Source organism: Erinaceus europaeus, chromosome 6 (genome assembly GCF_950295315.1).
Source record: "Erinaceus europaeus chromosome 6, mEriEur2.1, whole genome shotgun sequence".
Lineage (NCBI taxonomy): Eukaryota > Metazoa > Chordata > Mammalia > Eulipotyphla > Erinaceidae > Erinaceus > Erinaceus europaeus.
In genome coordinates, this window is record NC_080167.1 from 46,469,589 (window position 1) to 46,490,324 (window position 20,736).

Here is a 20,736-nt window from a genome sequence, read left to right on the forward strand (position 1 = left end):
TAGAGCCTGTAGCAAAAGACAGGGGCAGAGGGGCTGTCATAAATGTGGTGTTACAGTCTCCTCTTAATGTCCAGGTCAGCCTAAACTCCCTAAAGTTGGACCTTGACATTAATGGCCTTCATAGTCTGCCTGGCCAATTTTCACCCAGTTCCTGGCTCCTGTGACCTCCTGGAATTGAACCACTTACATAGCTCCCACATGTGCCCCCTTCCTCACACCACTCCCCACTCAGCCTGTCCCATTTCCCACTCTAATGTATGTTCCAGTCCAATGCTGATTCTGTGTTTGTGGGAAAAGCTCCCAATGTGACAGGCACCACTGCTGGTCACTTTTAAAGCCATTTCTCTTTCCTGGAGTGTCACTTAACCACCCTCCCCATGCAGCAAGTAAGCACTAACATTTCTGGATCCACCCCTACACGTTCATCAAAGTTTATCCTCCCATCACCAGTCTGTCTACATAGCCAACATGAACAATGTGGGCACCCTGAGTGCAGAGGACAGAGCTTCTGCTTGGTGCCCTGAGGTCCCCTGTGGGCCAGCTGGGAATAGAAGTCCCCAACAAGATGAGGTGGAAGAGACATGAAGGATTACTACTGAGAAGGTTTGGGTGTTTCAGGAGAGGAATGAAATGCAGGGAGGAGGGAGTACAGGCAGGAGGCCTGAGAGAGCAGGCTGCCCACCGTCTGTTCTCTCTGTGACTCTCTGCCTCTTGCTCTGTACATCCCCTTCTCCTCACTGCAAGGCCCCCACTTCCTACCTTTCTGGCTTCGATGAGGGCTTGACTCACAGATCACTTTGTTTCTCAGGTCTTCAATGGCTATTTTGTCCACTTCTTTGCTCCGGATAACATGGACCCCATCCCCAAGAACATCCTTTTTGTCATTGATGTCAGTGGCTCCATGTGGGGGGTAAAAATGAAACAAGTAAGTACCCCTTTTGGTAACTGTTCTTGGGGTCCCAACTTGACAACACCATTATTTAATAAGCAGCTTATTTAAGCAGCTCAGTTTCTGTGACAAGAAGCCCCCAGCAACAGAGAGGCACCGTTCTCTGTTCTGGAGACTTGGAGTCTGAGGTGAGGGTGCTGGCCTGAGAACTACTTCTGGCCCCCAGACTCTTCTCTGTGTCCTTTCATGGTTGAGGCAGCTCTGTGATTTCTCTTATTTGAGCACACTCCTCTCATCCTAGGGCTCCACCCCATGACTGGATCATCTCCCAGGACCCCCTCCTGCTAACACTTGGGGGATTAGGACTTCAATAGAATACATTCCCCTTATCCTTAGAGGTACCTTCCAAGACTCCCAGTGGCTACCTGAAACCTCAGATGCCATCGGAAGCAGACTCTGTGGGGACCCTTTGAGATTACGATGCCAATTTAGCACCCAGTGGGCACCCCAAGTGGGCTGTACAAAACAGATGCTCAAAAGTGCTCTGTTTTTGACAGGGTCTCTGGAAGATTGCACTCTTTAACTTAAAGTAAGACTAGTCAGGGCAGGAGCTAACTCATCTGGTAGAGAACTACTTCATGGTGCTCTGGGTTTGAGCCCCAGCACCACATGGGACAGCACTGGGGGGAGCTCCGTGGATGGTGGGGTAATGCTGAGGTGTCTCTCCTCTCTCATCTATCTTCTTTTCCTCTTTCTAAAACATAAAGAATGATAATCTGACATAGGTAGTGGTATCAGGCATGTGTGGAGTCACATTTATAAAAATTAAGTAAGTACAAAATAAAGCGAGACTTGCCCAATTGATTGTGCATCATGAAATGAGACAATATAAGTTTAAGTTTGGGTCTCAGTAGTGGTGCATCCTGTTGAGCACACACATTACCATGTGCAAGGACCCAGGTTCAAACCCCCACTCCCCACCTGCAAGGGCAAGGGAAGCTTCATGAATGGTGAAGCAGTGCTGCAGATACACACACACACACACACACACACACACACACATATCTTCCCTTCCCTTCTCAATTTCTCTTTGTGCTATCAAATAAAAGAAAGAATTTTTAAAAAAAAAAAAAAAAAGGCTACTGGAAGCAGTGAACTCATTGTGCAGGCACCCAGCCCCAGAGTTAGCCCAGATAGCAATTAAAAAATCATTCATTCATTCATTTTAAAAGTTTAAATATTAAAATGCAGACAATACATGTTCAAAATAAGTGAGTGATTATATCTGTTTAATGGGATGGAATCAAAGGGTTTTCTGGAAATACTGTAATTGAGTCAGTAGTTGAAAGATGATGGGAGCGGGGACAGTGGTGCACCTGGTTAAGCACACATAGTACTAAGCACAAGGATTTGTGCAAGGATCCAGGTTCAGGCCCCCACTCCCCACCTGCAGGGGGGAAGCTTCACAAGTGGTGAAGTAGGTCTACAGGTGTCTATCTTTCTCTCTCCCTCTCTGTCACCTCCCCTCCCCTCTCAATTTCTCTCTGTCCTATCCAATAACAACAACAAAAAATGGCTGCCAGGAACAGTGGATTCATAGTGCCAGCACTGAGCCCCAGTGATAACCCTGGAGGCAAAAAGATGACTAACATGAATTACTGGGTCTCCTCTTATGCTTCATTCTCTCTTGAAATAGACGGTGGAGGCGATGAAGACCATATTGGATGACCTGAGGTCTGAAGACCAGTTCTCTGTGGTTGATTTCAACCATAACGTCCGAACCTGGAGAGATGACTTGGTCTCTGCCACCAAAACACAGGTTGCAGATGCCAAGAAGTATATTGAGAAAATCCAGCCCAGTGGAGGTGAGAGGGTAGCCTAGAGCCTAGTGGTCCAAACCTTGATTTGTCTTAAGTTGTGCTTCCTACCATAGGGGGAAGATTTGCCCAGTCTGCCATGGTCTGCCTTCAATGGCACATTTATTATTTCATTATGGGCATCAGGTTCATGGAGAGAGTTTAGTGCACTGCTCATCCCACACGAGCACTGAGCCATTCTGGTCTTGATCAGGAAAGGACACAAGTAAGTGGCATGAGCTTCTTATTACTCACATAGTGTAAAATATGGCTGTCTGTGTGGTCAGATGCCAAGGCTCAGTGCTCATCACCTGAAAGCCCATATTCTACAGACAAGGATTACTGAGAGGGAAACAGGTTTATTTAGATGTTAGCAATCTAATATACACACACACACACACACACACACACACACACACACACACATATATATATATATGACTCCTCTCCATAAACCACCTCCCACTCAGATTGGGGTAAAGAGTTACATAGAGAAGGAAAGGAAGGGGTACCTTGGAATAGAAGGGGAGAGCTCAGGAGAGCTTGCAAAGGGAGGGGAATTTGTCATGTCCCATGAGGGGTAAGGAGCCCAGTTGCCAGATACCTCTCTGACATCAGTGGTCCGTGGGTTCAACCTGACCTGCTAAGTTGGTCAAAACAAATTCAAAGTGACTTTACTGTGCAAAGCTTGCACCTGGAGGTCTTTGTACTAGACCTCAGAAACACCCCACCCCACCCCATCCCCCACCCCAGGACAGTTCTTGTCTGTTCTCTAATTTCTTTCTTTTTTTTTTCTTTCTTTTCTTTTCCCTTCTCTTCTCTTTCTTTCCTTCTTTCTCTCTTTTAGATTCATTTGATTGATTACATATAAAACAGAGAGAAGAGAAAAAGAAGCCAGAGCACACTCTGCTACTTCCGGTGATGGGAACTGAACCAGGGACCCTCAAGCGTAGGATCCCAGCACTCCATCAGTTGAGCAAACACTTCTCCAGTTGCTGTCGCCCAGTTTCCATCCACAGTTAGTTCCTAATTTGTCAGACATATACACACACAGAACTAGTGAAAACAAATTCCTTTTAAAAAAGTATTTATAAATATTTGATATATTGAGAGATGTGGAGTGAAACATAGACAGGTACCAGAGCTCAGGTCTGGTTTAGGGTGGTGCTAAGAGATTGAACCTGACCTCAGAACCTCAGGCCTTTTGCATTATCATTATACTGTCTCCCCAGCCCCAAAGCGTTTTTTTTCCATTGCTATTACAACAAAGGACAGATAGCATAAGAAGGCCCAAGGTGAAGACCCTGGGGAAGGTTGTTAAGTTTAAAATAGCAATGGAAGGGCCAGGCAAGCATCCACCCAGTAGAGCACACAGTTTACCACGTGGCAGAGGCCCAGGTTCAAGCCTCTGTTCCCCATCTGCAGGGGGCGAAGCTTCATGAGTAGTAAAGCAGGTCTGTAGTGTCTCTGTCACTCTTCCTATCTTCCTAGTCTCTCTAAATTTCTCTCTGTCCTATCAGATAAAATAGAACAAAAAAAAAAAAAAAAGGAAAAAATGGCTGCCAAAGGCAGTGGAGTAGTCATGCTGGCAAAAATAATCAACAAACAAACAAATAAATAAAAATGGAGTCTGCTTTGCTTGGTCACATCTACAGAACAGAGCCCTTGGCGGTCAGCCAGACTTAAGTCAGGCATCCTCGGTCTGGAGTTTACCAAGATGGGGGCTCACCCATCTCTAAGGAGCAGTTTGCCCCAAAGGCAGCAATTTCGTCCACTGGGGCATCCTGAGCATCCACAAGGATCATCCCTTTGGAGAGCTTCCAGGGCTCAGCTGCTGGGCCAGAGCTGCAGGAGTGACTGCACCCACGGTGCTTGGCCCTGTGCTGAGGAAGAGCCCATGGTGACCGCTCTCACTCCCACAGGCACAAACATCAACGAGGCGCTGTTGCGGGCCATCTTCATTCTCAACGAAGCCAACAACCTGGGGTTGTTGGACCCCAACTCTGTCTCTCTCATTGTCTTGGTTTCTGATGGTGACCCCACTGTAGGTAAGTATCAAGCCCTGTTTCCAGAGGCAAATGCTTTTACTTTCATTTCTGGGGGAAGTGACTGGCTTCCAGTGGGGATGAGAGCAACATTTAAAACTTAGTACTAGGACTTGAACCCAGGGCCTCACCCACATCAGGGTACATGCTCTACCAGATGAGCTACCTCCAAACCCCAAAAGATTTCTTCTGACCCTGAAGCCTTTTCCCAACTCCAGACATAACCCAGGAATTTTTATTTTGCCCCCAGGGTTATTGCTGGGGCTCGGTGCCTGCACTACAAATCCACTGCTCTTGGAGGCCACCTTTCCATTTTGGTGCCCTTGTTGTTTATCGTTGTTGTTGTTGTTGTTGTTATTGTTATTGCTTTCATTGCTGTTGGAATAGGACAGACAGAAACAGAGAGAGGGAGTGAAAGATAAACACCTGCAGACCTGCTTCACCATCTACCTGTGAAGCTACTCCCCTGCAGGTTGTGAGCCGGGGGCTCGAACAGGGATCCTCACACCGGTCCTTGCGCTTTGCACCACATGTGCTTAACCCGCTGCACTACCACCCAGCCCCCAATACCCAGGAACTTTTTCTGGGTGAGAGGGGTTTGTGTGTGTGTGTGGGGGGTGCTTTGAATGTGTCAGTTACATCCCTGCAGTAGGGGACATTTCAATTTATTGTTGTTGTTACGGAGCTTCACTCCTCCAGACCAACAATTTTTTTAGGTGGAAAGAGAGAGTGAAGGGCCAGGTGGTGGCACACCCAGTTAAGCACACACATTATCATGCACAAGGACCCAGGTTCAAGCCCCCAGTGCCCACCTTCAGGGGAGAAGCATCTCACAAGTGGTGAAGCAGGTCTGCAGGTATCTGTCTGTCTTCCTCTCTATCTTCCTCTTCTATCTCAGTTTATCTCTGTGTCTATTCAATAAATAAATAAATAAATGACAGAGGGCCCACAAAATAGCTCACTTGCATAGTGTGCTGCTGTGCCATGTGTGTGACCCAGGTTTGAGCCCAGCCTCCACTGCACTGAAGGCAGCTTCAGTGCTGTAGTTTCTTTCACTCTCTGTGTCTCTCTAGCCTTTCTGTTTCTATCTAAGAGAGAGGAGGGATTATATAACCAAAGCTTCTCCAGTTCTGTAGTTGCCCCAGGTCCTTGTGCCTGGCAAAGTGTACACTCTACCAGGTGAGCCATCTCCTGGCCCCTGAGTAAGTATAATGCTGACATGTTCTACCAAAATGCCCTCTGTGGATTTCCCCCAAACTCAGTGGTACTGCCTCCTCCTTCCTGCAGGTGAGCTCAAGCTGTCAAAGATTCAGAAGAACGTGAAGCAGAATATCCGTGACAACATCTCCCTGTTCAGCCTGGGGATTGGCTTTGATGTGGACTATGACTTTCTGAAGAGACTTTCCAACGAGAACCGGGGCATCGCACAGAGGATCTATGGCAATCAGGAGACCTCCTCCCAGCTCAAGGTCATGCTTCTTTCTGCTCCTCTTCTTTCCGTCTTCACTGGGAATCATTCAACTGAACATATCTGAAAAAAGACCTTAAAAAAGATGTGGGGCCAGGAGGTAGATCAACTGGTAGGGCATGCCCCATTGCCATGCACAAAAGCCCCAGGGTTGAGCCCTGACACCACACAGAAGCACCGCAGCACCTAGGAGAGGTCCGTGGATGGTGAAGCAGTGCTTTGGTGTCTGTTTCTCTCTTTTGTCTCTATCTTCCTCTCTATCTCTTTATATATGTTTGAAATTAGTAATTTTTTTGTTGCCCTTGTTTTTTTTATTGTTGTTGTTATTATTATTGTTGTTGTCGTCGTTGTTGGATAGGACAGAGAGAAACGGAGAGAGGAGGGGAAGACAGAGAGGGGGAGAGAAAGATAGACACCTGCAGACCTGCTTCACCGCCTGTGAAGCGACTCCCCTGCAGGTGGGGAGCTGGGGTTCGAACCGGGATCCTTATGCTGGTCCTTGTGCTTTGCGCCACCTGCGCTTAACCCGCTGCGCTACAGCCCGACTCCCGAAATTAGTAATTTTAATGAATGAAAAAAAATGGCCCTGGAAGCAATGAAATCACACATGTACACGGCCCTGGAACTGGGGAGGGGGGAATATATATATATAAGATAGCGACATTTAAGTCAAAATTAATGTTACTCCAGCCATATTTAGTAGCAGGAATTGAGGAAATGATCAGTTCCTTACTCATGCACCCCAGCCTCCTCACGCACCTGCTTTTCCAGCAAGGTGGGAAAGCACACCTCTCTATGCCCTGGTCAGTTCCCTGAGGCATGAGCAGACTCCTCCAGCCTCCCATGCCCCTCAGCAGTCTGTCCTCAACACCACAGCCTCCTCGGCTCTCCCTCCCAAGTGTGCTGGCAGCTTGGATATTTGGATATCAGCTTTTTATAATATAATACAGATTGAATGTGCCCACTCTACTTCCTTACGTATAAAGATGACCCTCTTGTGTATTGACTCCACAAACAAGAAGGAAATGTCAGGGTCTAGCTCACTTGGATGGTGCACTGCTTTGCCATGGGTGTGACTCAGGTCTGAGTCTGGCCTCCACTGCATTGAAGGAAGCTTTAGTGCTGTAATCTCCTTCACTCTCTCTGTCTGTCCTTATCAGGAAGGGAGGGAAGAAGAAAAGAGAAAGAAAGGAGGAAGAAATGGGAAAAGGAAGGAAAGAGAGAGGGGAAGAGAGGGGGATGAAAGAAAGACAGAAAGAAAGGAAGAAAGAAAGAAAGGAAGGAAAGAAGGAAGGAAGGAAGGAAGGAAGGAAGGAAGGAAGGAAGGAAGGAAGGAAGGAGGAAGGAAGGAGGAAGGAAGACACCTGCAAGAGGACAGCCTCAGGAGCAGCGAAGCAGGTCTGCAGGTGTCTCTCTTTATCTCTTCCTTTCTATCTCCCTCTTCCTTCTTAATTTCTCTGTTTCTATCCAAAAAAAAATACATAAGTAAATAAAACTTAAAAATTAAAAGAGGAGGCCTGGGTGGTGACTCACCTGTTTGAGTGTACATGTTACAATGTGCAAGGAAGGGCCTGGGTTCAAGCCCCCAGTCTCTACTTGCAGAGGGAAAGCTTTGCAAGTGGTGAAGCAGTGCTGCAGGTGTCTGTCTGTCTTCTCTGTCTCTCTATAACTATCTACCTAGCTTTCACTATCTCCCCCTACTCTCTAGATCTCTGGCTATCCCTATCCAATAAATTAATAAAGATAATTTAAAAAATAAAATAAAATAAATAAATAAAAAGAAGAGGCTGGACAGTATTGCACTTGGTTGAGCACACACATTACCAGACACAAGGATCCAGGTTCACGCCCCCAGTCCCCACCTGCAGGTGGGAAGCTTTCATGAGTTTTGAAGCAGGTCTGCAGGTCTCTTTCTCTCTCTCAATCTCTCTCTATATATATATCTTTATTTTTTTATCAGAGCACTGATCAGCTCTGCCGTATGGTGGTGCAGGCAGGGGACTGAACCTGGGACTTTGGATCCTCAGGCATAAGAATCTCTGTGCATAACCATTATGCTATCTACCCCTGCCCTTCTCTCTCCCTTTCTTTTTTTAAATATTTAATTATTTATTCCCTTTTGTTGCCCTTGTTGTTTTATCGTTGTTGTTGTTATTGTTGTTGGATTTCCGGGCTAGTGTTGCCAGAGAGAGAGATGAGGAACTCGTGGAGGTGTGGTAGTACAATTCTTTATTCAGGCGGGTGCCCCAGAGTTGGGCATGAGTGCAGCAGGTTAAGCCACATGGTGCCAAACCACAATGGCTGCCTCCCACTCTGCACGCCAACCCTTCTCCAGATCGGGACACAGGAGATAAAAGAGAGCGAAACCAGGAACAGAAGTGGGTTTTATGGGATAAAACCTAAAGTGGCAAGTCAGGAAGGGAGATGGCTAGGGAAGGGGTGGAGAAAAGAAAAAGGCACACTGGGAACTTCCTTAGCTACCGTTGCTATGGTTTTAGCTTGTGGGAATTAGCAAAACCCTGAGTACCCATTCATTGGGGAAACTGACGATCCTTCCTAGCCGACTGAATCCACATGGATCCCAGTCACTTTCAAAGCCAGCAACAAGCAGCTCCTGACAGCTTTCAAGCTGTTAGTCCTTCTCTTCGAGTCCTCCAACTTAATGTTGAGGGGCTGTCCTTTGCCAAACGCGTTCTTATTGGTCAATTGGCGATACAGCATCAGGCAGATGTTATCTGCCTACAAGAAACACATATAGCAGTCGATGAAGCTGCTCGATTCACCATCAGTGGATTCGATTTAATATGCTATAATCTCCATCCTAAACACGACCGAGCCATCTACGCCAAATCGTGTCTTGCAGACGTTTACCATACGGCCTCTTCGACCTTCTACGACTCCATTACTATTGGAACTATTCAGCTCGTCAACGTATATAAGCCTCCCAGTGCCTCATGGGATAATGAGGTCCTGCCTAGCCCGAATCACCCAGCCGTTTACGTTGGAGACTTTAATAGTCATCACCAAGACTGGGGATATTCCTCCACTCGTGCTGACGGCTCTATCTTAGCCGACTGGGCTTCAGCGAATGACCTCTCCCTATTATACAATCCCAAACAGCCAGGCTGTTTTCACAGTGCTAGATGGAATAAAGACTCGTCACCCGACCTGTGCTGAATTAGCACAGTCAACGGCCAAGCCTTTCCCACTAGGAGACAAGTTCTCAAGATCTTCCCGCACAGTCATCACCGCCCAGCTATCATCCACATTGGTCTCCAGCTCCCACTGATTCTGTGCTCAGAGAAACTAAGATGGAACTTTCGGAAAGCAAACTGGCGTCTGTTCAGTGATCTTACCAACAAATCTGTTCCTGCAATTCCAATTAACTCTATCCCCTCTGAAGATTCCTACAGGCGCTTCCGCCAAGCCATCTTCAAAGCAGCTTCCCAAGCCATTCCTCGTGGGAGACGTGCTAACTATACGCCTTGTCTTGATGCTGAATGCGAGCAACTACTAAAGTAGTATGATGAGTCGGGCTACCCAGATGTGGCTGACCATCTCATTGCCTCCCTGGATGCAGCACGCCAAGCCCGCTGGCAACAACTCACGGAAAGTCTGAACTTCACCCACTCAAGTAGGAAGGCCTGGAAGCTTCTTCACAGACTGGGTGCCGGTAGCCAACCCCCTCCCGTCTCCCATCCTCCCGTATCTCCAAACTCAGTGGCCAGTCACCTAACTCAAGTTGGACGTGCTAAGATCGACCCAGTCTGGAAAAGAGAAATTTCCCATGACTGGTCATCCCACTTCCGGTTATCTTGTCCATCTTCAAAACTCTCTCCCTTTACACTGTCTGAACTGGAAGACGCTTTGAAGAGGGTTAAACCGGGAACAGCTGCTGGCTATGATAACATCACCCCAGAACTCATTCTTAACATGGGTCCCGCGGCAAAGAAGTGGCTCGCTTCATTCCTGTCCCACATCTTGGAATCTGAATCTATGCCCAAAGTTTGGCGTCGTGCGAAGATTATAGCGGTTTTGAAACCAAAGAAAGACCCAACACTGGCCGCCAGCTATAGACCAATTTCTCTCCTCTCCGTGTGTTATAAACTCCTTGAGAGGTTGCTTCTGTCACGTATTTCTCATCTTACAGAGAAATTCCTATCACCCACCCAGGCTGGTTTCCGCCCAGGAAGATCTACCTGCGAACAAGCCCTGGCCCTCTCAACTTACATTGAAAATGGATTCCAGAAGAATTTAAAGACGGGCGCTGTCTTTGTTGATCTCACAGCAGCCTATGACAAGGTCTGGTACCGTGGTCTCCTAGTCAAGATCTCAAGATGCCTGCCTCCATGGGTGGCCAACACTATATCGTTTCTTCTCCAAAACAGAAGATTCCGGGTGCATCTGGGTGACAAGTCTAGCAGATGGAGACTTGTCTCAAGTGGCCTCCCCCAGGGCTCTGTTCTGGCTCCTACGCTATTTAATATTTACATCAATGACCTCCCAGAAACTTCTTCAAGGAAGTTCATCTACGCCGATGACATCTGCTGTGCAACTCAGGCATCCAAGTTCGACATCCTCGAGGAAACACTCACAAAAGACATGTCTCTGATATCTGATTACTGTAAAAAATGGCGACTAATCCCTAGCACTGCAAAAACGGTATCATCTGTTTTCCATCTACACCATGCCTCGGCCTCGCGTGAGCTTAATGTGCAGCTTGGCGGTACGAGAATCCGGCATGAAGCCCAGCCAGTCTATCTTGGCGTTACTCTCGATCGCACTCTGTCATTTCACGAACATCTCATAAAAACTGCAGCAAAGGTGGGCGCGAGGAATAACATCATTGCAAGACTGGCCAGCTCCTCATGGGGCGCGAGCGCTTCCACACTACGATCATCCTCTCTGGCATTATGCTATTCCACTGCAGAATACTGTGCCCCAGTATGGTTCCGTAGCCCCCATGTCCACTTGGTCGATTCCAAATTATATTCCTCCATGAGGATAATTTCTGGAACCATCCGTTCCACCCCGGTTCCATGGCTGCCAGTTCTTAGCAACATCGCCCCGCCAGATATTCGTCGGGATGCGGCATCATCTAAGTTCATTTCCCACGTCTACGCTCGACCGGACCTGCCAATATACGCGGATATCTTCGCCCACCCTGTCCAACGCTTGACGTCTCGTCACCCAATCTGGTCCCCTACGCCTACACTGAACTTCTCTGTTCCAGACTCTTGGAAACAGAGTTGGCAGTCAGCTGAGGTCAAGAACAAACACCTCATCACAGACCCCTGCAAGCGTCAACCCGGCTTTGACCTAGCACGTTATGATCGGGCCCTCCTCAATCGCTATCGAACAGGCCATGGCCGGTGCACCGCTATGTTCCATCGCTGGGGAGCCAGAGACCACCCGAACTGCCCCTGCGGCTACAGACAGACTATGACCCACATAGTCAACGACTGCCACCTCTCCAGATTCAAAGGAGGTCTCGAAACTTTACATCAGGCTCAACCTGACGCTGTTGACTGGCTACAGAAGAAGGGCAAACGCTAGAAGAAGAAGAAGCAAAACCCTGAGGAGATAACGTGGTGTGGAGGAGACCTTTAGTCATTTATAAGACAAAGCAGAAGATTAATATGTAGATAAACGGACTGGCCATACTAGCATAGGGTGGTTTGTGGGCCCTGCCTAACTCAACCACATCTGCACAATTTCCCAACATTGGATAGAACAGAGAGAAATGGAGACAGATGGGGAAGACAGAGAGGGGGAGAGAAAGATAGACACCTGCAGACCTGCTTCACTACTTGTGAAGTGACTCCCCTACAGGTGGGGAGCCGGGGGCTCAAACCGGGATCCTTCCGCTGGTCCTTGCACTTTGCGCCACCTGCGCTTAACCCACTGCACTACCGCCCAAGTACCACTCTCCCTTTCTTTTCTTTCTCTCTCTCTTTTTTAAATAATTTGTTTATTTATTCACAAGAAAGACAGGAGGAGAGAGAGAAAGATTCAAACATCACTCTCGAACATGTGCTGCCAGGAATTGAACCCTGAATCTCATGGTTAAGAATCCAGTGTTTTAGCCACTGCACCACCTCCCACACCACTCTCTCTCTCTTTCTATCCCCCCCGCACTATCAATTTCTCTCTGTCTTATCAAATACACAAAAAATAAAGCAATGCAATAAATAAATAAAAATTAAGAGAGAGAGAGATGGATGGAGGGAGGGCTGGGTAGTAGTTAGGGAAGAACACGGTCTTCTTCACCCTGTCACCATGCCCACTCTCAGTGATCAGTGTGGGGCAACAGGTTTAAACTTGGGGGTAGGTAAGGACAAGATTTCCACTTTTTCTCATTTTTCTGTTTCTGAGTGTTCCTGAGCTTTTTCATGCTGACTCCAACAGGGAAAAAAAATTGAGGTTCTTAAATCAAGAGTCATCTTCTTGAGGGCTAAGCCAGTAGCACACCAGGTTGAGCACACAGATTGCCAAGGACCCAAGTTCGAGTCCGTACTCCCCACCTGCAGGAGGGATGCTTCATGAGTAGGTGAAAAAGGTCTGCAGGTGTCTTGTCTTTCTCTCTCCCCCTATCTTCCCACTCTCTCTCAATTTCTCTCTGTTCTATCAAGTAAAATAAAAAGGAAAAAAGGGGGAAGTGGGAATAGCTGCCAGGAGCAGTGGATTTGTAGTGCCTACACTGAACCTCAGTGATAATCCCAGTGGCAACATATCTTTTTTTTTTTTTTTTTTTGCCTTCAGGGTTATTGCTGGGGCTCAGTGCCTGCACCATGAATCCACTGCTCCTGGAGGCCATTTTTTTCCCTTTTTTTTGTTACCTTGGTTGTTTTACCATTGTTATAGTTATTATTGTTGTTATTGATGTCATTGTTGTTGGATAGGACAGAGAGAAATGGAGAGAGGAGGGGAAGACAAAGGGGGGAGAGAAAGATAGACACCTGCAGACCTGCTTCACCATCTGTGAAGCGACTTCCCTGCAGGTGGGGAGCCGGGGGCTCGAACCGGGATCCTTAGCCAGTCCTTGCGCTTTGTGCCACGTGCACTTAACCCACTATGCTACCTCCCGACCCCCATATTCTTAAGAAGTGTTTATTGTTTCCGTGTTTCAGTTCATCTGAGACTTAGGAGAATGGCGCCTTGTCCCAGGACAATCAAGAGGTCTGGGTGTCGAAAGATAGCTCACTTGGTGGGGTGTATGCTTTGTCATGAGCAAGGCTGGAGATGAAACTCCAGCACCACAGGGGGCTCTGGGGGGGAGCTCTTGGGATCTCTCTTTCTCTCTCTGTTCTAAAATTGTGTGTGCTCAAGACTCTAGCATCACGAGAAACAGAGAAATTAGTCTGTGATGTATCTGAGGCATCTCAGAGAACAAGGTGCCATAGATCAAGAACATGGTTTCCAAATAATCCCTCTCTCTCCCTCTCTCTCTCTCTCTCTCTCTCTCTCTCTCTCTCTCTCTCTTTCTCCTATAGAAATTCTACAATCAGATCTCCACTCCACTTCTCCGGAACGTTCAGTTCAACTACCCCCACACATCAGTAGTGGATGTCACACAGAACAGCTTCCACAACTACTTTGGAGGGTCTGAGATCGTGGTGGCGGGCAAATTCGACCCCAAGAAGTCAGAGCAGCTCCAGAGCATCATCACGGCAACATCGGTGAGTCTTGTTTTTCCTGAAAGTCCTTACTGACCTCCCCCGCCCTCCAAGACACAAAGGCTTGTCCTTGAACCTCAGGAGTCATGTAGGTGGGATAGAAGCATGAGGTGACAGGTGACATCTCTGCCATCTCCCCAGCTTTTGTGGAATTCCTAAACCTCACCTGTCCCAAACCCAACCCCAGATTCCAGAGGGTAGCCATATCCTTCTCCCTTTCAGTTCTTTGAAATTCTTTTTTTGTAAAATGAATGAATGAATTTACTTATTTTGTATGGAGAGAGAAAGAAGTTGAAAAGGAAGGGGGAGACAGAGAGAGAGAGAGAGCTGCAGCACTGCTTTACCACTCATGAAGCTTCCCTCCAGCAGGTGGAAATTAGGAGCCTGAGCCAGGGTCCTCTTGCACTGTAATGTGTGTATTATACCAGATGTGCCACCACTCAGCCCATTTTATTTATTTTGAGATAGAGGCAGGGAGAAAGAGACACAAAGAGAAATCACAGCATTGAAACTTCCTCCAGTAATGCTGTTGTTGTTGGATAGGACAGAGAGAAATCGAGAAAGGAGGGGAAGACAGAGAGGGGAAAGAAAGATAGATAGACACCTGAAGACCTGCTTCACCACTTGTGGACAGCTGGGGGCTCGAACCCTAACCCTTATGTTGTTTATGTTGTTCCTTGCGCTTTGCGCCATGCACACTTAACCCGCTGCGCTACCACCCGACCTCCCTTCTTTGGAATTCTTTCTCATTCTTCTTGAAGTTTCCTGGACACTGATCTGAGTGGTGGAACGGTAACTCTGCCCCTGTCCCCCCAGTGCCTTTCACTGGAACGTTTTTTTCTCTAGGCTAGCGCAGAGCTGGTCTTGGAAACTCTGAGTCAGATGGATGACCTGGAGGACTTCCTGTCCAAGGACAAGCACGCAGACCCTGACTTCACCAAGAAACTGTGGGCCTACCTGACCATCAACCAGCTTTTGGCCGAGCGGTGAGAGACCAGAAGACCCAACCCCAGGGGACAGGCCTAAGGGGCAAAGTTCAACTTGACCATGTGAAAAAAAATACACAAAAAGAGAGTGCAAGCCTCAAAAGCCAGCAAGTTAGTCCCGAGTTTGTATTCTTGACTTCCACAGGCTCCAGGCCTGAAAGCTGGGCTCGTTGTTTTTCCTGCTTTTGTGGAAGAAGGACAGACCCGTAGTGATGGGTGTAGGGGGCATTGAAGCGAGGCATCCATGCACCTCGCTCCTCTGTGCCATGTAGGACTTCCCTTCCAAACACATCTGCCCAGATCAGATCAGGATACTGAATGAGGATCAGGTCCCTAGGTTCTTCCCCTGGGGGTGTTCAAAAAAGAAAGAAAGAAAGAAAGAAAGAAAGAAAGAAAGAAAGAAAGAAAGAAAGAAAGAAAGGAAGGAAGGAAGGAAGGAAGGAAGGAAGGAAGGAAGGAAGGAAGAAAGAAAGAAAGAAAGAAAGAAAGAAAGATCACCAATCCAACATCCCATTCCTTCTATTTGGTTAGATTCTTGGCAGGTGGAGCGGTAGGGTCTGAACTAGGTGAGAAATGAAATGCATTCACCTCACTGTACCCACAGGGAAATGCTGTGGAGACATAAAGGGAGCCCAGGCTGGAAGCTGTGGCTCCGAGCAGGGGTGCTGCTGAAGGCCAAGAAGAGTTAGATGTTAAGTCAGTTCAAAACTATCCCTAGAAGGCTCACTTGGTGGAGGGTCCATGTTACCATGAGCAAGGACCTGACTTCAGGGTCACCACACAAGAGCACCTGCTGGGGGAAGCTTCAGGAGTGGTGGTAGAGCGCTCCTGCAGCGTTTCTCCTCTCTCTCTTTTCCATCTCTCTCTCTCCTTTTTTAACATTTTTGTTTATTTATTATTGGATAGAGACAGAGATTGAGAGGAGAAGGGGAGAGATAGAGAGGGAGAGAGAAAGACGGACACCTGTAGCCATGCTTCACCATTCGTGAAGCTTTCCCCCCTGCAGGTGGGGGAGCAGGGGTTTGAACCGGGGTCCTTGTGCATGGTAATGTGAGCACTTAACCAGGTGTGCCACTGCTTGCTCCTCTTTCTAATATTTTGTTATTTTATTTATTTATTTATTTATTTAATTTATGAGAAAGATAGGAGGAGAGAGAGAAAGAACCAGACATCACTCTGGTATATGTGCTGCCAGGGATTGGACTCAGGATCTCATGCTTGAGAGTCCGATGCTTTGTCCACTGCGCCACCTCCCAGACCACAATATTTTGTTATTTTAATGAGAGACACAGAAAGATACACAGAGAAAGAGAGAGAGACCCCAGAGCACTGCACAGCTCTGGCTTATGGTGGTGCTGGGGATTGAACCATAGACCTCAGAGACTCAGGCAAGATTTATTATTATTATTATTATTATTATTATTTTGCCTCAAGGGTTATTGCTGGGGAATCCATTGCTCCTGGAGGCCATTTTTCCCAATCTTGTTGCCCTTGTTGTTGTTGTTATTGCTGTTGTTGTTGTATAGAACAGAGAAAAATGAAGAGAGGAGGGGAAGACAGAGGGGGGTGAGAGAAAAATAGACACCTACAGACCTGCTTCACCACTTGTGAAGCAACCCCTAACCAGGATCCTTGCACTGATCCTAGCGCTTCTCACCATATGCGTTTAACCTGCAGCGTTACCACCTGATCCCTACAGGAAAGTCTTTTTGCGTAACTACTATGCTATCTCCCCAACCCCTCTTTCCCTCTGTATCTAGAAGAAAGAATTAAAAAAAAAAAAAAGACTGAGCCTCAGTGATAACCCTGGTAGCAAAAATAAATAACCTTGTAAGACAGATTACAGTCAGGCTAGTGAAATAGCTCATTTGCATAGTGCGCTGCTTTGCCATGTGTGTAACCCAGGTTCAAGTCCAGTCCCCACCGTGTTGGAGGATGCTACCGTGCTGTGGTCTCTCTCTCTCTCTCTCTCTCTCTCTCTCTCTCTCTCTGCCTCTCTGTTCCTATAAAAAAATAGATCAGGGTTACTGCGGTTGGGGGGAGGAGGGATGAGCCAGTGTGCACAGAGGATGCTGAGGGCGGTGACAACTCTGTGATGCTCTAGTGGTGACCACACATAATTATACACGTGTCCCAATCCACAGAAGGTCCAGCACCAGAGACACCCTCCTGTGAACCATGGACTCTGCCTGCCGTGTCCTGGGAGGCCCATCAGCTGTTCCTGATGCACCTTTGTGGGCTAGGGGGGTGTGAAAGCTGGTGGTATGGGGAGGCTGTGTGGCTATGGGGAGAAGGGGAAATTGCTGGGTAGTTACTGAGTCAGAGAGATAACACAGGACTTGCATGCAAGATGTGCCAAGGTTTTGAGTCTTCATCCTACCAGTGGGCAGAGCTGAGCGATGCTCTGCTCAAAGACAAATTCCTTGAAGGCATAGCCTGGCTGGATAAAAGACAGAGCTTCCCTGAGCCCTGGGGTCCTACCAGACCTCTGGGCCCTGGATAGGCTGGACCCAGGAAATGAGGGTCCGAGTCTCTAACCCGGCCTCACGGTGGCCACGCCCCCTCTGGCCTCTCCATCCCCTCCCCTCAGGAGCCTGGCGCCCACGGCCACCACCAAGAGGCAGATCACCAAGACCATCCTGCTGATGTCGCTGGAGCACCACATCATCACCCCGCTCACCGCCATGCTGATCGAGAGCCCGGAGGGGGACGAGCGCATGCTGGCCGATGCCCCGCCCCAAGACCACTCCTGCTGCTCGGGTCTGTGCGCCCCTGCCCTCCTGGCCCTTTATGTGGGCGACAGTACCTTGCTCTGCTTTCCCTGGTATTTGGCTCATGTGTCTTCCAAAGGAATTTTTCTTTTTCAATTTTATCTTTTGTCATTAACAATAGGTTACACGAGTGTAGGGGTTACTGGGTATAGTTCCACACCACACCCACCACCAGAATTCTGTGCCTCACCCTTCCAATAGTAACCACCATCTGCTTCTCTCCCTCTCTTTTAGCGTTATTTACTTAATTTGATAGGACAGAGAGAAATTGAGAGGGAAGGGGGATAGAGAGGGACAGAGTGACACCTGCAGCCCTGCTTCACCACTTGTGAAGATTTCCCCAGCAAGTGGGGATTGGGGGCTTGAATCTGGGTCCTTGTGCACTGCAATGTGTGCACTTAACAAGGTGCACCACCACTGGGCCCCTTTTTAATTTAATTTAATTTTTTATTATCTTTGGTTACTTATTGGTTAGAGACAGCCAGAAATTTAGAAGGAGGAGATGGGGGGCCGTGGGGTGGTGGCATCATTGGTCGAGAGCTCTCTATCTCCCCCTTCCTCTCAATTCCTGGCTGTTTCTATACAAGAAATAAATAAAGATAATAATTTAAAAAAAAAAAAAAAAGAGAGAGGGAGAGAGAGACAGAGAGACACCTGCAGCACTGTTTCACCTCTTGTAAAGCTTTCCCCCTGCAGGTGGAGACTGGGGGCTTGATCCCAGGTCCTTGCTCATTGTAACATGTCCACTCAACCAGGTATGTGACCATCATTCTCAAGAAATCCTAGAGACAGTTTGTTTCTGTTTGTTGTTGTTTTCCCTGGACTCATGCATTCCAGTTCTTTAGATTCCACAGATGAGTGAAACCATCAGTGTAGTTGTCTTTCATCGCTTTACTTACTTCGCCAAGCATTATTGCCTTCAGTTCCATCCATTTTTGTCCTGAAGGACGTAGTATAGTCTTTTTTGAGTACAGAGTAGTGATATCTCATGACTTCTTTAGCTAGTCATCTGTTGATGGGCATTTAGGCTGCTTCCACTCTGGCCACTCTGAGTAACACAGCTATGAATATGAGGAGCATATGTCTCTTTGGATAAGTGTTTGCACGCCCTTCCCAAGGGAATTTTGAAACCTACATGCGCCTTCACTCATTTACTATTAGTAATAACCAAATCCCAAGCTCAGTCCCCCACACTGGCATAAGCCAGAGCTGATTAGTGCTCTGGTTAAAAAGAAGGAGAAGGAGAAGGAGAAAAGAAAAAAGAAAGAAGAGATTGATGTATCTGTTTATATCATAAGAGAGGGGACCAAAGCATCTTGATTGCACATGTGATGTTGTGGATTGAACTCGGGTCCCCACGCCTACAAGTCTTGTGCTCTAGCCATTGAACACCCTCCCTGGCTGTGCCCTCACACCGTTTTCAAATCAATGTTTAAAATTGTCCATCTTGTTTGAAATAGTTGCCCCAAGGGACCAGTACAGCAGCTGCTTTGCCATGTTTCCCACGCAGACACAAGCCCAGCCCCTAGTCTATTGGTGGCAGCTGTGGTGCTGTGGTGTCTTTCCCTCTCTCTGTCTCTGCCTCTCTACCTGCCAAAGTCAGCTCAGAGTGGTGAAATCTGGCTAGGATAAGTAAGCAGTGACCATGAGAATAATTTCTGATATATTGTTGGCAGTGATCTCTTGAAATCATACTCTGGAAGTAGAAGACAGATAGGGGGTAGGACACTGCCTTGCCATACATTTGACCTGAATTTGAACCCCAGCACTACATGGGAGTCCCACAGTACTAGGAGAAGCTTTGGTGCTGGAGCTGAAATAGAAAGAATATAAAAAGTAGACCTGGGAGTAATGAAGTTGCTCATGCACAAGTCTCTGGTGCCATCAGTAAATAAATAACTAGGGCCAGCAAAACAGCTCACTTGGATAATGTGCTGTTTTGCCATGTGTGAGACCCAGGTCGGATCCCAGCCTTGACTGCATTGAAGGAAGATCAGTGCTGTGGTCTCTTTCACTCTGCTTTTTTTTTCTTTATCCTAAAGAAATAACAAATAACTAGAGAGATAAAATCATTCTTTTGATTGAAGTTAAATTCTTAATTTGACACTCACCAAAACACACAAAATCTATTATAACTGGGAATTCTGCCTACTTTTCTGGTTGAACTTGTCCAGTCCACTTTCTTGGAAAAATTGTGTAATATATATATATATATATATATATATATTCATTCTTTCTTTCCTTCTTTCTTCCTTTCTTTATTTCTTTCTCCCTTTCTCCTTTCTTTCTTCCCTTCTCTTTCTTCTGTTGTTTCATTTTTCCTGTCACCAGATTTATTGCTGGGCTTGGTGTCTAAATGGTGATCCCACTGTTCCTGGCAGCCATTTATCTTATTTTATTTTTTTATAAGAGGGTAAGACAGAGAGAGAGAGTCACTGCTTGACTGCTTGTGAAGCTTCTCCCATGCAGATCGGGAAATGAGAACCCAGGTCATGCACATGATAACTTGTGGGCGCTGTCAGGTTACCACCAGCCAGCTCTGTAGTATATATTTTTATGCTCAAAAACCTCGTACTTACTGCCCTACTCCTCTGCAGTGAAAACTCATTTCCAGGGCCAGGAGAGAGCTCACATGGTGGAGTGAGCACATTCTCATGCACAAGACCCAGAGTTTGGGCCCTGGTACCATATGGGGATATCACGGGTGACACAGGAGGAGTTCTGTGGATGGTGGAGTGGTGCTGTGGTGTTTCTCCTCTCTCTAAGAGAAAAAGCATCAAAGAAAGTCAGCCAGGGGGGCCGGGCTGTAGCACAGTGGGTTAAGCACACATGGCATGAAGCACAAGGACTGGCGTTAAGGATCCAGTTCGAGTCCCCAGCTCCCCACCTGCAGGGGAGTCGCTTCACAAGCGGTGAAGCAGGTCTGCAAGTGTCTGTCTTTCTCTCCCCCTCTCTGACTTCCCCTCCTCTCTCCATTTCTCTTGGTCCTATCCAAGAACAATGGCAGCAATAACAACCATAATAATAACCACAACAATGATAAAC

General features: G+C 47.3%; 1 protein-coding gene across 1 annotated transcript in view; it reads left to right on the forward strand.

Moving 5' to 3' along the window:
* The window catches only part of ITIH2 (inter-alpha-trypsin inhibitor heavy chain 2), a 43,808-nt gene that overhangs the window by 14,783 nt on the left and 8,289 nt on the right, over positions 1-20,736 (forward strand). Inside the window, exons 9-15 of the mRNA XM_007534724.3 lie at positions 809-925; positions 2,586-2,754; positions 4,668-4,793; positions 6,078-6,259; positions 13,752-13,937; positions 14,781-14,920; positions 17,511-17,680. Coding sequence (XP_007534786.1) covers positions 809-925; positions 2,586-2,754; positions 4,668-4,793; positions 6,078-6,259; positions 13,752-13,937; positions 14,781-14,920; positions 17,511-17,680 — 1,090 coding nt within the window. The remainder of the gene's footprint in view (positions 1-808; positions 926-2,585; positions 2,755-4,667; positions 4,794-6,077; positions 6,260-13,751; positions 13,938-14,780; positions 14,921-17,510; positions 17,681-20,736) is intronic.